At 48.4% G+C, this 17574-nt stretch overlaps 1 protein-coding gene and 1 non-coding gene across 2 annotated transcripts in view; one reads left to right on the top strand and one right to left on the bottom strand.

The window, feature by feature from the left end:
• Window positions 1–7211: 7211 nt before the first annotated feature.
• The window catches only part of Mt4 (metallothionein 4), a 44301-nt gene continuing 33938 nt past the window's right edge, over window positions 7212–17574 (bottom strand). Inside the window, exons 2-4 of the mRNA XM_046435139.2 lie at window positions 9372–9439; window positions 7972–8037; window positions 7212–7473 (exon numbers count right to left, since the gene is read on the bottom strand). Coding sequence (XP_046291095.1) covers window positions 7382–7473; window positions 7972–8037; window positions 9372–9402 — 189 coding nt within the window. The 5' untranslated portion in view covers window positions 9403–9439 and the 3' untranslated portion in view covers window positions 7212–7381. The remainder of the gene's footprint in view (window positions 7474–7971; window positions 8038–9371; window positions 9440–17574) is intronic.
• Window positions 13657–13729, top strand: Trnav-cac (transfer RNA valine (anticodon CAC)). Its single transcript has one exon. It is a non-coding gene; the product is annotated as a tRNA-Val (tRNA).

Raw genomic sequence — 17574 nt, 5'->3', positions numbered from 1 at the left:
AACCCCGCTTCACTTTACCCTTCAACAACCCTGCTATTGTTAGGGTCTGTAAACAAGTCTGGCGCCTGGCATTTTGCCAGAGGGAGTGGTTTGTGAAGTAACACCAGCCAGCCATTAAGTGTGGAGATTCCTTATTGGTTGACTGCTCTGTCGAGTTTATGTTAATTAGATAAGCTGTGTGGAATGTATGTATACCCCTCCTGTCCTACAATAAAGGGCTCCTACTCCTGCTGTATCAATGTACACAAGTTGTTCATCACCCCCCCCCCCCCCCCCCCCCCCCCGGGTTATTTTGCTGCAGCCGGACTTCGGCATGCTATGATCCTTAACAGCTCCAACATGTAGGGAAGGGAGTCAGGGGACTCAGAAGACTGGCTCTGCAAGTTCTGACTCAGCATTGCCTGGCAACTTCGGAGTCTATGACTGTAGGCGGCCATGCTACCCTGGCCTCCCTGACGAAGGTGTCATGTACAAGAAATCATTGAGGATTTTTTTTTTTTCCCCAAAGGCAGGTGGGCAGGGAGGCTGGATATGGACAGGGAGGGGAAGTACTATCTCGCCTGTGTCTATTGCAGTCAGGTGGCCCGACCTTTGGGAGATGGTTTTAGTTTCAAATACTTTGTCCTTTCCTTGTCTTCAAAAGTAAAATTGAGAGTTCAGGCCATTTGTGCCCTGATTTTAAAAACCACCTCTATCTTCCCACTTCAGTCTTGCTCCTCATCTCCCTGATCTTTCTTCCTTAATGTAGAAAACTTTGGGAAACTTAAAAAATACATGGAACACTTCAAATATTTAGAAGCCTACACTGCATACTTACTTATAGCAATTTCCCTTGCTCCTCAGTATATGATCAACTTCTGTCCATGATGTTAATTTCACTCCTACAATTTTATTTAAAAAAATTTTTTTAGGTGTCAATGGAACTTTATTTTATTTATTCATATGTGGTGCTAAGAATCAAACCCAATGCCTCACACTTGCTAGGCAAGCGCTCTACCACTGAGCTACAATCCCAGCCCTATAATTTTATTTTATTTAAAAAAATTTTTTTTAGCTGTAGTTGGACACGATACCTTTATTTTATTTATTTATATGTGGTGCTGAGGATCGAACCCAGGGCCTCACATGTTCTAGGCAAGCATTCTACCACTGAGCCACAATGCCAGCCCTATAATTTTATTTTAATGGACTCATTCCACAACTAATTTAGCTGACCCTCTACTTTGAGACAATTTTACTGTTTCCAAATCTTCACTATTATAATTTATGCTGTGATAAGCATCTTGGTAACATTTGTATGTGTAAATTCATGACTTTTTTTTCCTTAGGATACAACATTCCTTCTGTCTCAAAGGATACATACTTTTTCCTTTTTCAAATATTCTTATTTATTTTGACATGTGTTACTTGAGTAACTTTTGGAAAATTCTGACAGATACATCTTTTATCTGTGATCCGAACACAACCACTATTTATATTTTAGCATATTTCATTTTGGCATTTTGTATTCTTTGCAGTTTATTATTTATTTATTTATTTTAAATTTGCTCAGAGCCCAACCTGTAATCCCAATGACTGGAGAGGCTGAGGCAGGAGGATCATAATTTCCAGGTCAGGGGCTGGGGTTGTGACTCAGCGGTAGAGCGATCATCTACACATGCAAGGCCCTGGGTTCAATCCTCAGCACCACATAAAAATAAATAAATAAAGATATTGTGTCCAACTAAAAATAAATATTAATAATAATAATAATAATTTCCAGACTAACCTCAGCAACTTAGAAAGAACTTGGATAAAAAAAAAAGTCTTAAGAGTCAGGCATAGTGGCCTATGCTTGTAGTCCCAGTAACTGAGGAGGCTGAGACAGGAGAACTGTTGGAGCCCAGGAGTTTGAAAAAACAGCCTGGGAAATATAGCAAGATACTGTGTCTTAAAAAAAAAAAAAGAAAAGAAAAATTATTGCATAACTGATTTGAAGCCCATTATCTGTTTAGAATTTTATCATAACCACTTCTTGGTTTCTGTTTTTTGTTTTGCATTTTAACGTTCTATCATATCCTATTGGGTGCATGCGCCCTGGCCTATTTGAATAGATTCAGACTTTAGATTGTTTCCAGATTTCCATAATTGTACATACCACTGCAATGAACATTTTTGTGAGTGACATTGTCTTTCTTTTTATTTTTCCCTGAATTTGTGGTAAATCCACGCCCTCCCGCCCCCCCGCCCCCCCCCCCCCCCCCCCCCCCCCCCCCCCCGCAGTGCTGGGAATCAAATCCAGGGCCTCCCACATACCAGGCAAGTTCTACAATCTCCTGCCCTAAATTCCTTAGATTTCCAGAATTGAAATCATGGGGTCAAATCAGAAGAACTTTTTTTTATGGTTCTTTCATGTATATGGTAAAATTATTTTTAAAACTTTGTGCTCTGTGAATCTGGGTGGTTTCCAGCCGTTCGCAGCTGTCGCCTTCAACTGGCCTTTGGAGAGTTTATGCCGACTTGCCCTCCCAGCGGCCACCGTGTTCGAGGGTCCTGGGCTCTTTCTGGGCTTTAGCGGTCCCCAAGCCCAGCAAGATCAGCGGCACCAACCTCCCTCACTCCCTGGTGCCTCTCTCCCGGACTCAGCGGCATCGGCTGCTGGGCCCAGTGCGCCCCCTGCATCCGGCACGAGGGATTGCGCTCCTAGTCCTGCGACCTGGGCTCCACAGGTCGGGTCCCACCCTGCTCTGGTCCCCTCCAGGTTGGGCCTGTCTACGTGCTGAGTCTGCCAGGCCCTCAGAAGCCTTCGTTGTGCCTTAGGCAGCACAGGACCGCAGTCGGGTGATGCATCGAGCCTCCTGACAGTCCTTTCTCACGCCAGGCGGCTCTGCACGAGGAAAGCCTCTCTTTTTCTTGATCTGAGCTCTATTTCCTTGGTGTTTCCTCTCGCAGCTCCAGTGTTACCGTTCAGGACCACGTGCTGCCACTCTGCTTCCCTACTGCTCTCCCACCAGCTCCATTCCTCATGGCCTGAGCTTGACGTCCTCTGCTGCCCGGTTTCCTCATCTGAAGGATGGAAATAATAATCCCTACTGTGCGGGGCTGTTGCAAGATAAAAAATATCTATATTACCAATAAAAATGGTGCACATCTGTAATCCCAGCAGCTCGGGAGGCTGAGAGAGGAGGATGGTGAGTTCAAAGCCAGCCTCAGCAATGAGAGGCGCTAAGCAACTCAGTGAGACCCTGTCTCTAAATAAAATACAAAATAGGGCTGGGGATGTGGCTCAGTGGTCTAATGCCCCCAAGTTCAGTCCCTAATACCACACACACACACACACACACACACCGGCTTAGTTCAGATTTCGGGCTCAAGACAGTAGACCAGAGTGAGTGGATTTACCTCTCCTTCTTCCTCAACATCCATTGAAAGAAACTTAAAGAAGGGCAGGAGGTTAAAAAAAAAAAAAGGGAAAAGAAAAGAAAAACCAATAAAAATCCTGCATGGGGCAGACAGTACATCAGTGGATGGGAGATTTGAACTTATTTCTGGAATACAGGGATGGGTAAACGGGCAAGAGAAAGTCATAGCTCCAATCAAGTAGTAGAATTGCCTGTAGATGATTTTATTGTATTTTGTGTTGTTTTGGTGGGTCAAGACAAGGTAGGAGAGCAGACGTGGGGACGGGGCAGAAACCAGGGCCATGGTGGGCAGATCTCAGGGGAGAGCTGCCACGTGGTGGTCACGTGGGCCTCTTTCGCCTGGGTGTGTACAGCTCCACTATTGCCCCTGGCCTGAGACTGCCAGGGGTTTCCCTGAGGAAATGGGATAATCAGTCTAGGAGAGTCCTGGGCTTTCAGAGTGAGCTCAAGCCCCCAGAGGACACCTCTTCTAGCTTCGACCCTAAGGCCTGGCTAAGCTTGCTTGCCAGCTCCCCACCCGGCATGCCAAATCCAAGCCCACCACTCAGCAAGCCCCACCCACACCCACAGAGCTTGCTTTCTGCTCAAAGCAGCAGAAATAATTAAAGAAAGCAAGCTTAATAATGAAACCCTTTAAACTCATCAGAGATTCAGGAAATTACTTCATTTACAAGATAAAGAGCAGAATATAATAAAGAAACATTCAGAAAGTTCCTTAGTGTTTAAATACATTTAACATTTTAATTTATTTGTGGTGCTGGGGATGGAACTCAGGGCCTTGTAAATGCTAGGCAAGCACTGGACCACTGAACTACTCCCAGCCCAATTTGACAAAAATTAAAAAAAAAAAAAGTCAATAAAAGGATTACAAAAGATCCAAGTGACAGATCCAAGTGACTAATTTCATTCTTGAGGACATCCTTCTTATTACTTAGTCACCTCCTAAAATTTCCACCTTCAAATAAAATCATGTTGGGGACCCAGGCCTCAACATATAAACAGTGGGGGATGGGGGTGTGCACAAACAATTCAGTCCAAAGTGCTTGTGCAAAACATTTAAGAATGTGAATTTATATGAGTAATATGAATTGCTGAGTATTACAAAATATTGCTCATTGCCTTGCACAACTCCTACAGTTAGCATAAAATCATGAATATCCTGGAAACACAAATTGAAATGCACAGAAAAGCAAAAACATGAATCTGTCACCCTAATAGGAAGTGATAGTGTGTGAATCTGTTTGTTACAAGTATGCTCTTTGAGAAAAAGAATCAGATGGGATGATTCAATTTGCATTTTCTCTCCCTTTTCCCATTCGAATCTTCCCTGCACTTTGAAAACAGTGTCGGTCTCTGATATTGGCCTTGGGACAATCCATAAATTTTCTTGGCACTTAAATATAGTCGGTTTTTGTTTTGAGGACATAAGGCAAGAGATAGAGAAGTGTTTTCCTGGGGCCCAAGAGATGTTGGTAACAAGAGCAAATGTTTAGAATTACTTGATTACACTGTGCCAGACACATGCCAGCTCCTGAGTTATGGAGGCTCCTGCATGTTCTGTAATAAATTTGGGGTTTGAAGGTTGAGTAATGTGGGCTCTCTAAAGCACAGGGCCCAGGCATGGACTCTTCTTGCCTGGGTCTGGGTGGTATTGCCTGCAGCCTTCTCCCCGCCCCATTCATACAACATAGGCAAGAGTTAGCCTCTGAGTCAGGCGGACTGAGGTCCCAGTCCTGCCCCTTGCAAGCCTCATAAATTGGAGAAAGCCATTGAATCTGCCTGAGCCTCAGCTGCCTCATTTGCAAAATGGAACTCATAACAGGTTTCTCCTCCGGGGTTTTTAGAGCAGCCAGCCCCTAAATTTGCAAGGTGTGAGACAAAAGCAAAAGGAGAGGATTGGCCTGCAGCTCACTGCCCTGTCTTCCCACCTGGCTTGTTCCACTCTAGTAGACATCAAAACGTGGGCATCTAATTACCATCCACACATGCCCCATCCTGAGAACAGTGGCCTTGGCCATTTTCAAGCCTAGGGATGAAGAGACTGATGGTGTGGTCCACCCTCAGAAGGAAGATACAGGAAAGGAATCATAAACAAATTCTGGAATTGGGCTCTGAGGTCTCAAGGCATTAATGATAGGAGCTTGAGGGGGAGGGACTGGTAATGAGGACCCTGAGACAGCCTGTGAGGAGGAGGACCTGAGACAGACCCTCTAAGGCAGGGTCCCACATTGTCTGTCCTGGTTATGCAGGATTCGTGAGATAATGTTTATAACCTGCTTACCACAGTGCTTGGTGTTCAACACATAGTAAATACTTAATAAATATTATCTATTGGTATTTAATAATATTATTATTAAAATGAGGATCTGAGGGCTGATTCTCCCTTTCAGAGGAGTGATAGGAATAAATGAGATTAGTTGATGCAGTTTCTCTAAAGGCTTTTGGAGGACACAGGATGGCTTCCCTGTGGGTGCTGAGTCTGAGGTTGCAGGGAAAGTAGCCAGCCTGCTTGACCAAGACAGGAGGGCCATGTTCTTCCCAGGACACCCAAGAGGTCTGCAGTTGCCAGGGTGACTTGGCAGGAGGCTTCTCAGAGACTGATAAACCGAAGCCCAAGATAGACTGCAGCCCCGCTAAACCCCTACTATTTGCGAAGATGCTCAGCCCCAGTTCCTCCCTACACCCTTGCCAAAAAGGTACACGCGTCACAGTTGAGGAAATTGAAACTCAAGAGGTTGGGTGACTTGGTCAAGGTCATACAGCAGGGAGGGGGGAGCACCAAGCCCTTTCCATTGTGCTTATACCTGAGTCTAAAGCACTACTTGCAGGTAGAGAACAGGATCGGCCCAGGGAGGCCCAGCTGATTTCCACAGGGGAATAATGAGCATGCAGGTTGTGAAAGTGCCCGGGAGAAGGGTGCACTTGGTAATCCTGCTCCTCCTTTCGCCAACTGAGCCCAGCCCCACGGGATGCCCTGGAGCTGCCCTGTGGCCTTGGACAGGGCTCCATTCTCACCCACTCCCGCACCTGAAGGTTGCTGGACAGAGGCCAGTGGAGGAGAAGGCGCTGGTTCAGGCCCTTTGTGGTGCATCTCAGAGCTCGGGTTGTGCCCTCCGCTGTGGAGGGTCACACATGGTTGAGAGGCAGCCACCACCTCTCCCCTCTGCCAGGCTCCAGGGACTTGTGCCTGCTCAGCCATCCATCTAGGAATCATTTCTTGGGAGTTCTGCCTGGACGTTGTTCTTGCGCCTCCATCACCTTCTCCTCCCTGGTCCATATCTGCCTGGTCACCAAATATCCAAAGCAGGGCCACTAATACCAGCTGTGTCTGCTGACCTTGGGGGTTGTTCTAGCTACGCACAGACTCTGCTCAGGACTGATTCGGTGCTCCCTTCTGGTGGGGATCCAGGAAGCACTCCTAAGGCAACAGGGAAGTGCGACAGGAGTTCATGAGAAGGTGATCGCAGGGGACCAGGTGCTAGTGGAGACTTTCAGGAGACAGCACAGAACAAGCTCAGAGTTGTCCCACGTGAGGGAGGAACCCTGGGTATTTATCCACCAATTCCTGATTCTCATTGGTTAAATAAAGGCTATTCCCAGGGGCATTAACTCTCCAGTGCTCAGGACCTGCGCAGTGCAGAGGCCCAGACTGTCCCTGAGCAAGAAAAAGCCTGGAGCAGGGGCAGGGTGGCAGCACGTGCAGCGAGCAGCGGCTTGCAGGAGGGTCCCAGGGCCAGCTGCAGGGTCTGCTATGGAGCCGGCCCATCTTGGTCTTGCTGGGTGTGGGTAAAACAATGCTCTGAGTCGCCAGACGACCACGAGTGAAAACTTTATTGCTCTCAGCACTTTACATGAGTGTCACCAACACCACGTTTGGGCAGATATATAAAAAGCACAACTTATGGTACAATCGTTTCAACCTCTGATTCATGCACTGTACAGACGCTCCCAGGATCTCTCCCAGCACAAAAGGACGGGTCTCAGGCACAGCAGTTGCACTTGTCCGAGCCCCCTTTGCAGATGCAGCCCCGGGCACACTTGGCACAGCCTGGGGGGCAGCAGGGACAGCAGCCTGCAAGGGTTAGCAGATGAGTGAGTCAGCTTTGCGTCCACTCTTCCATCTTCCCACCACCCCTCCCATCACTGAGAGGAGGTGGGAAGAGTGTGAGCACGAGGCTTTGATCCATATTAGAAACTGTGGGACGGGAGACTGTGGGACATGAGAAGGGAATCTCAAGGGTCATCCAGAGTCTGCCAGAGTCCCAGAGAGGGGAAGGGGTTGTCAAGGCCATGGGTAGTGGCAGATACAAGACTAGAACCGGGACTCCAGGCACCAGGCTGGTGCGTTAGCTCCTTTGCCACTGGACAGGACAGAGCCTCCCCTCAGTCCCCTTCCTCCTCCAAACCCCACGGATGTCCCTGTGCTTGGGTGGGCTGTAGCCCTGAAGAGCGATGTTTCGGATCCCTTCCAAATGAGTTCAAGGCCCCTCAATGGCACCATGGCTGCGTGGTTGAGGATGAAGGATTAGACCTTTCCAGAGCCCAGCCCTGGGTGTCCCTCGATACTCACTTTTACGACATGTTTTGCAGCTGCAAGTTGTACATTTGCAGTTGTCTCCACAGATGCACATTCCTCCTACAAGAGAAGACAGGGCCTCCGTGACACCAGGGCTGGGACGGAGTGGACTGCGAGCCCTGCTGCAGACTCTCACTGTGGCAGGGTGTCTGCACAGGCCTTGGGGAGTAGCTGCTGAGCATCCCCCTGTGTTGAGGACTGTCCAGTGGTTCCCGTCACAGGCCATCAGGAATATTTGTTAAAAGGCACATTCCTGGGACCAAACCCTAAGATTGTCTGATTTCTGAATTGAGTGGGGAAAGCCATTAGTATTTTTCATACATAAAAATCATCCACATTTAAAAATTTTTTTTGGTAATACTGGGAATGGTTGAACCCAGAGATGCTTTACTACTGAGCTACATTCCCAACCCTTTTTTATGTTTTATTTTGAGACAGGGTCTAAGTTGCTGAGGGCCTTGCCAAGTTGCTGAGCCTGGCCTCAAATTTGTGATCCTCCTGCCTCAGCCTCTGAGTCACTTGGATTACACACATGAGCCACCATGCCCAGCCATTTTTTTTTAAACTCATCCCAGCCATCATTTCAAAATGCTGGAAGCTCTATCTATCTTTTTTAAAAAAATATTTTAGTCATGCATGGACACAATATCTTTATTTTGCTTATTCATTTTTCATGAGGTGCTGAGGATTGAACCCAGTGCCTCACATGTGCAAGGCAAGTGCCCTGCCACTGAGTTCACAATCCCAGCCCTGGAAGCTCTGTCTCTTTAGCACGTTTTTGGTACAGGCATGTGCTGTTAAGGATGACAGGCTTGTGGACTTTTAGATACCGTTTTCCAAGGCTGTGAAATCTCAGGATGGCTTTGAACCAGAACTCCCTCCTTCTAATCAACATGCTTCTGTGAAGATAAGCAGTTTTGAAGACTCAGGGATCCACTTAGGTGGCTAACAACTACCCTGACATCTGTAAGTGCTTAATGATTTTAGTACTTTCATGGAAACCCTGGGAGGATGCAGCTGGGAATGAGTGATCTCAGTTTACAGATGAGGAAACCACCACCCAGAAATTATAAGTGTGGATGAGTGAATGGCAGCAGCAATGGACCTAAGCCAAGTTGCCAGGTTCTGGTCCAGAGTTCTTTTCCTGAACCTGGTGGCTGCCCCCAGGATCTGCAACTAGGAGGACCAAAGTTTTTAGGTCCTCTCCTCGGCCATTCCCTGTGCCAGGGCTACCAATTCCAGCAAATCAGACTAGAAGTCACCATGGTGGGAGCTGCCCCAGAGGTTGTCAGTCCAGGACAAACCTGATTGGCGACTTCTGATTGGAGTCCTGCATGCTCCCTGGAGGGTGCTGGTGCTGTGCCCCAGGACCCCAGGAGGGCCTCCTTACTTACCAGACATGCAGGTGCAATCCCCGGGGTCCATGGTCCAGGTGTGCAGGGGGTTCCCGCTGCTGTCCTAGCTGAGGAAGGGAGGCTGAGTGAGCAGTGGCTGGAGGCTCCCTATTTAAAGCTGTGTAGGTGGGGCCCGCAGCTCACCCCACCTCTCCCTGGGGCCAGACGCCCTGCACACGGCCCAGCCAGACGCTGCAGGCTGGGGGCTGGGGAGAGCAGGCAGATGAGGACAGAGAGGCTGAGCGGTACAATCATTTGGATGGTTTTCCACAAAAGGTACAGATGCTGCACCTACTCTACCTGCCCACTGCCAAGGTGTCACAGAACCAGGCTCAGGTTCAAGTTGGCAGTTGCAGGCATCCAGCCTCCGGGTCCTACCTACTGTATAATCTGCCATTTCTATTCCCTGCTTCACGGGGGCTGCTCCTGCCCTGGCTCCAGCCTCATTTTCTTTCCCTGTCCTCCAAGCTCACACACAGGATGGCAGAATCCAGAGAGGACTGGGGGACATCCAGCCCCAACCTCCATCATGACCCCATTCTTTGATAAAGGCAGCAACTGCTTACCGTTCACTCTTATGCAAAGTGCCCCACAGATGACATGGCTCCAAATGTCCCCCCTTAAACTGTCCCCTTCACCCACCCCTGAACAGAAATTATGGAGCAGCCATTAATGGGGCTTCCTCCAAGAGGCTGCCTCCAATCTCTCCCTCTCTAAGACTGAAGAAATCTCTGCGTGTGTTTCCCCTTGGTGATGTGTTTGTGCCTTTCTCTTGCCATTTACTACTTTCTACTCTGCTGGGTGATGATGATGATGATGATGATGATGATGATGATGGAATTGAACTCAGGGGCTCTTAATCACTGAGCCACATCCCAAGCCCTTTTTTGTATTTTATTTAGGGACAGGGTCTCCTGGAGTTGCTGAGTGTTGGATATGGAAAATGACAAACCCCCAAATAACGTGGCCCAGAAAGAAGAAATGAGAGAGAAGGCAATGCATTGATCCTTTCCCAATACATTCTTTCCCAGTAGCAAGGAAGTCCTGAGAAGAGCTATCCATCAAGTCTGAAATGACAGTTTCTGGGAAGAGGCCAAAGCATTTATCCCGCCCCAAATAAATTTTTTCCCAGATACAAACCACTGATCCCACACCCTCCATCTGGCCCAGTAAAAATGAATCCCAGATACCGAATACTGACCCCACACCCTCCATTGGGCCCAGTAAAGATAGCCCAAACTGACACCTCTCAGTGTAACCTACATAAGCCCAAACTCCCCCCTTTGGCATGAGGCTCATTTTCCACCAGTAAATGGATCCATCAGGACGTCACTCCTTTCTGGAATAAAAGCTGTGCTGAGCTGATCTGTCTGGCCCGATTCTTTTGTGCTAACACTGAGGCTGGCTTTGAATTCACGATCCTCCTGCCTCAGCCTCCCGAGCCACTGGGATTACAGGCATGCACCACCACACCTGGCTGTATGATTATTTCTGTTCAAATATTTTATTTGTGTTTAAATAACCATACAGCAGGCCGAGCAGGTAAGCGGGCTGTGATCTCCCTCTCTCCAGTCTGGGAGTGCTCAGGGATAAGACCAGCATCTGAAGCACCTCTCCTCCTTCTTAACTTTCTGTACACAGGTAAACCAGTGCATTCTATTTGTACCTAATGATGGGATTCGTTGTATGTGTTCGTACATGTGCACAATACAACAGTACGGCCAGTGGATGTTGAAGGAATGAATGAGTGAATGAGTCAGATGGATGGTTGAATGACTGAAGAAGTGAGAGGTTAAGCAAACACCTGAATAAGAGAATGAATGAGTGACCTAGGACACACACACACACTCACACACACACGCATGGATCTCCTGCGAGTGGCCACACTGGGAACCTCTGCTGAAAAGTGTTGTCACCTTTCTGAAAAGGCAAATGATGGGGCCTGGCCAACACCAGAGCAGATGGTTCCTCTGGGTTCTCAGCTTGGCGGGGTACCCATTGTCATCCACCAGGACCCCCTGGGCCCAGCCTGATCCGTGGAATCACCGAGCTGAACTGAGAACTTCCCCTGAGGAGAAAGGGATGAGGTGTCAAGGTCATCAGAAGAGCTCTGGACAGGCACTGGGCGGGGACAAGACTGTGGTGGTTCAGAAATGCTCCCTGACCTAAAGGCATTCGCTGCCCAATGGGGGACATTCATTCATTGTCTGCTTTTCAAGTGTCACCAGCATGAGCCCTGAAGTTACTACGGATAACCACTGTCATCCGGTCAGTCAGATGCCACTTGCTTGCGGGAGTGAAAACCTGAATCCTGATCACCACTTGCTCCCACTGTGGGCCATCAAGTTCTCACATAACCCCAACCACGAGGAGGGCTCCAGACCGGGCTCCATCTGTGTCCAGGCCATGTTCATACGCCATATGAACCTGGGATCCTTATCATCTCATTATAATGATAAGAAACACATCCACAGGCAGGATGAAGGATCGACTGTGCCCAAATTAGGAAAGAAGACATGTGTGGCCCTGATCTCTGGAAATCTCCTCCCTTTCCCTGATAAGCTCTGATGGCAGCAGGAATGATACGCCCCCTCATCACCAGACCCCAGGCCTGTTCAGAAAGAAGGTGCCTTTAGAGTGTGAGCGCCCCTTTTCCATTCGTTGCCCGGTGAGTCAAGTTTCCTGCCTGCTCTCAGACTGGTCATTTGCAAATGGCACAGAGCAGGAAAAGAATCTGCAGATTCGGTGACACCAGGGCCATACTCTGTGCAGGGCGCTGGAGAGCCAGCCATGAGGAAAAGCAGCTCAGAGTTCAGAAAAGCAGGAGCATCTCAGCCCAGGAAACCCACGTCTGGGCGTAGCTGTCACACAGTCCAGAGGCTGGGGCCGTCTTCCTGGGCCTGCTCTACCAGCTCATCCCAGCCCATCTCTGTGGCAGGGCCCACTTCCCCCACCTCTTGCACATGCCCCCTAGCACGTAGTAGACTTGGAGGCCCAGCCCGACCAAGTGAGCCCAGAGATGGAGGAGACTTTCCTTCACCCTATCTAGGCCATCTCTCCTCCCTCCTCACTACCTGTGCCAGGAATTGCTTCCTCTTTTGTGGATCAATAGTATCTTGTTGCTTAAGGCCTCAATTGAATGATTGTGCCAAAATTCAACCCTCTCATATTTAAATATTTCCCAATTTCTGGGCTGTCTAGATTGAAACAACCAAGTGCAACACTGAACGTTCTGGTCTAGGTGGAACTATGCCCAGGTTGGTCCAGTACTTTTACACAATCCTTCTTTTAGAGCCTGGGAAAGAGCGTTCACAGGCCATTTTCTGAGTCTCAGTTCCTGGTCTCTGAATGGCAGCAGGAAATCAAGAACATACGTGCCGCTCCAAGAACACGCGACAACTGGCAGGCATGCCTAAATCCAAGCTTAGAAAAATCAGTATTTTGCTGAGCACGGTGGCGCACGCCTGTAATCTCAGCGACTTGGGAGGCCGAGGCAGGAGGATGGCAACTTCAAAGCCAGCCTCAGCAATTTAGCGAGGCCCTAAGCAACTTAGACTCTGTCTCAAAGTACAAAATAAAAAGGGCTGGGGATGTGGCTCAGCGGTTAAATGCCCCTGGGTTCAATTCCTATATGCCCCATCCCCCAAATCAATATTTCTTTAGAGAAGTGATCCTTGAGTCTTCTTGGAGGGATTCCAGGAGCCCTTTGAAAGTCTGGTGAAAGCTTGGACTGTCTTGTGGGGGGCACTGGAGGGGAGCAGAAATGCATAACATCTCCCCACAAGGGTTTTGCGGATCTCAACTCTGCAAAGAAGCCATTCTGCCTGGAGTAACTCTTCTCTTATCATCCCCAAATTTTACTCCTTTGAGCCACCCAATCCTAAATATCTCCTTCCCCGGGTATGACCTCTATTTACGCATAAGTATATTCGGGTGGTTAACGAAACAGGATGTCTCAAAGGGCATCTAATGCCCCACCTCTTACACAACATAAAGAAATTGAGATTTTGCTTTTTCCTCTCCACAAAGGTGAAAGCAAAACCCAGGGTGTTCTGTGCCCAGCAGTTTCTGCACAAAGGAGTTTCAGGTATTCCTGGCCTCGGGATGGGGTGGCACCACGCCATGATGGCAGAGAAAGGTCCAACTCCCTGTCACTACTTCCCGCCAGGTTTTGCTCTTGGGAACCCTTCCCCATGCAGGACCCTCCTGATGCACATGTCTTCTGGAGTAGGCTGCAGCCACCAGGTTATTGTGCTGGCATAAAAACCAGCTTCTCTAGGGGGCTGGGGATGTAGCTCAGTTGGTAGAGTGCTTGCCTCACATGCACAAGGCCCTGGGTTCAATCCCCAGCGCCCTCCCCCCACCCAAAAAAAAATACACAGCTTCTCTAGACCATAAAGCTTCTCAGGAACAGGGGCACCTCATCTCCAAGACCAGGGCCAGGCACCACTGAGTGCTGCCATCCAGCAGGTGGTCCATCAACTGATGATGAATGATTGGCTGGATGAATAGAGTCACATCCTGGTCATCTTCTCTGGCTCGTTCGTCAAGGGAACTCATTGTTCAAAAAGAGCAGTTGAAAGTTTTGAGATCCAGAGTCTCAAATCCTGGTCCTACTGGATCAAATCCCTTTTCTCATCGTCCCCCACCCCCCGTTTTTTTTGCCTTAGGGCAAGTTATTTGATCTCTCTGAGCCTCAGTTTCCCCATCTGCAAAATCTGCATCATGCAAGCGATAGCACTGTCCTTGTGAAGGTTAAATGAGAACATGCAGGCTGGCGGTGCAGCTCAGTGGCAGAGCGCTTGCTTGGCATGTGTGAGGCATTGGGTTCCATCCTCAGCACCACATAAAAATAAATAAATAAAATAAAGGTATCATGTCAATTTACAACCAAAAATTTTTAAAAATGAGAAAATGTGTAGCAAACAGAACCTGGCACAATGTTATGATCATTTAACATTATGGCTGTTCATATTATTATTATTACCGGTGCCTCATAATTGAGATCTTAAGATCTCAATAGGTCCCGAGATCTTAAGTAGTATTGTATTCATCAGCAATATATATTGTAGAGCTTTAATATTTGGATTTAATTCCCTTGGAGTCCTGGGGTCTGGGGACCACAGGGCTAAACTCTTTCTACCTGTTTGGAGGAAAAATTGGCCTTCCACCTACAGAGCCCTTTTATGGGGTGATTCTGGTCTTATATATGGAACTATGCCTTCAATATAGGGGGCAACAATCAGATCGGCCAGGGGTCCTGTGGCCCACCACCTTGAATCCTACGTGGGAGCCTCAGAATGCTGAGAAGTCAGGCCAGCTACCTGATATACAAAGGGCAGCACAGGAGCCCAGAGAGATGGGACCCATGCTGCAGGTACTGAGCCCAGGCTGGCGGGAGGAGGAGTCTGAACGTGGCTTCTTAACTCGCTGGCCACCACCCATGCTGTAGATCTGAAGCACTGTGACTGGATCCCTCAGCAGTGTGGAGCCTGTGTGGCTTTATAAACTGTTTAGTAATTAATTGTTTATTAGAAAAAAGTTCAAACATACTAAAAAGTACAAAGCTTGGTGTTTTGAACACCACTGTATCCACCACCCAGAATTAGTAGATGTCAACAGGGGCATATTTGCTTCACCTCTTTTAATTATAAGAAATAAAACATTAACAGGCTCTTGGCTTTAAACATCTCCTCTGGGATGGTCACTCCCAGCTTCAATGTCCAGTCCGGGCCCCTCTTCTAAACTCAAGTCTTCATATTTCTGGCTGCTACTCCACAGCTTCACGTGGAGGTCAAAGGACATCTGAAACGGGGGGGGGGGCTTCGTCCTGAGCTCTGGCTCCCACTTCGCCCCCTGCCAGATCCTCCACGGGCTTGTCTGGCCTCCACAGTGGTCACAGCCACCATCATCTCTGCCTTCCGTCAGCACTTGCCTCCTAACCAGCCTCCTGGCCCCTCCCTTTATGGCTGTCCTCTTGACCTGAGCCACCCTCTCTGTTCGCCACACACATTCAAAGTGATCTTATTAAAATAAAGGTTGCATGTCACTGTTCTTCTCTGAATCCTTCAGAGGATTTCCATCCCATGAGAAGACAACAAAGCTCTTGGCTACCCGTGGTCAGCCCCTGTTATTTCTCTGCCTTTATCTCTTAAAGCTCTCTCCAGCCTCACTCCACTCCAGCCTCTCTGCCTCCTCACTATTTGAACTCCCTAAGCATGCTTCAGCTCCAGGGCCTTTGCACATCCTTAAAAGATCTTCCCTTAGACATCTGCTCTGCTTACTCTTCATCTCCCTCAGGTGAGGTCTTCTCTGCCCTCTTACCTAAAATGTCTGCCTCTTAACACTTCTTTATGAGACTGTTTGCTTTCTTTTCTTCCTTGGTACTTATTCCCATTAAATATACTGTATATTTTGCTTATTTATATTATTGCCTGACTCTTTTTCCATATGGACAGGGATTTTGGACTGCTTTGTCCCCTGCTGTATACTGTGTCCTCAGTGAAGTACCTCATGTATGTGGGTGCTCAGTTGGTTGAATTAATCTATCCAAGTCCCCTTCATCTCCCTCCCTCAATCCTCCCCTCTTTCCTGTGAAGAAGACAATTGTGGAGTTCATGTGTATCCTTCAAGTTTTTGTTTTTATACTTTTTTTAATAAGTGTGCACGTGCATAAATCTGTATATAGCATTGCTTTGTGTGTTTTTTAAAAAAATACCTAAGGGACACCGTAATGGAAGGATGTTTTTGAGATCTATCCATGCTGAGACGTAACTCATCTATATTGTACGAAGATGTCACATTTTCCTTATCTGTACTCTTACTAACAGATATATAGGTGACTCCATGTGTTCTCTATTATGAAAATTCTGGGGTGTGGGGAGCATGTCCGTTCATGTCACATAGATGAGGGTGCAAGTTTCACTCATCCTTAGAAGGAGGATGATGAGGCCGTAGGGAACAGTGGCTCTCCAAAGACCCTACGCCAATCTTACATTCCCTCTAGCAATTGCTGGGGGGCCCCATTTCCCCACCAGCTCCTCTGATATTTCCTGTATTCAGACTTTGAAATCCTTGCCCATCTGATAAAGTGGAATCTCAAGGAAACGTAATCTGAATGCCCCTGCCTCCAGCTCACCAACCCTAACGTCCAGCGAGCTTGGTCCGGTCTTCCTTACACACGAGTGTGCCTTTCCCACCCTAGAGAGAGAGCACAGTGAGGACCCGGGGCTGCCCTCCTTTACGCTTGTTTCCAATCCTGGATCCTGGAGGCTCCCAGATAAGCTCCCTTGTCTCTGCCATCAAGTGGGCCAACTCACAGAGAGAGAACCAGGCAGGTTCCCACCCCGGTAGCCTTCACTAAGATTCCACGCGCGGAGCGGCTGGCTAGTGGCAACCTGACACGGGGTCACGGTCAGCCCAAGGACTTGCCAAGGCAGGTCCCCTTTCCAGACGTCAGTTTGTCATCTTTAAAAGGGAGATGAGAACAGGTGGAAAGACAGGAGATCCCGGGGTAGAAAGCTCGAGGGAGACGTGGGAAGCCATGGAGAATCTTCCTTGTCACAGATCCATCCTGTTCAGGGAGGTGGATCCACCATGCGGAGGCCTCCAAACACCAGGCGCTGGGCCTTGGGGAGGGGTGCCTGGCTGGAAGGTTGGCGGAGCCCCTGCCCCACCCACTGCCACGTATTCTTCCCCCTCCCCGAGGGCTGTGAGGGTGCCTCCCCTCTGGGCCTAGTTCTGCCCACTGGGCAGACGGATGCCAAGCATTTTACCATCGGGGAGATGCTCTGCAGGTCCTCATCATCTGTCATGTTCTTCATATTTCCTTTAAATACATTCAGTTTTTCTAGAGATTTGTTCCACCAGCTAAGAGGGGATGTGTGGGCATGTCTGCAAGTGCTTGTGTGTCCATATGTCTGTGTTATGCGTCCACATTTGGGTTTGTGTGAGTGAGAAAGACAGACAGACAGAAATATAGAGCCTGAGAAAGCTGCGACTGTTCTTTCCCTTCAATCACAAATTCTACTTTTCTCTTCCAAACGCACTCAACTTCCACTTCCCCTGGCCCCCCAATTCCACTCAAGAGACCCAGTAGAGAGCCCCACAGCCGGCGCGTGAGCAGCCTCCAGGAGCTTAGAAATCAGGCCAAGGTTAATTAGGAGCTACCTCCACCGGTGCCCAAAGCACCTGTGCGCCTGGT

This window comes from Marmota monax, unplaced genomic scaffold (assembly GCF_021218885.2).
Source record: "Marmota monax isolate L192 unplaced genomic scaffold, Marmota_monax_Labrador192_F-V1.1 WCK01_AAM20220418_F8-fsc00024, whole genome shotgun sequence".
Classification (NCBI taxonomy): Eukaryota; Metazoa; Chordata; class Mammalia; order Rodentia; family Sciuridae; genus Marmota; species Marmota monax.
The sequence above is the reverse complement of the archived record's forward strand: the minus strand, read 5'-3'. Positions and strand labels throughout refer to the sequence as shown.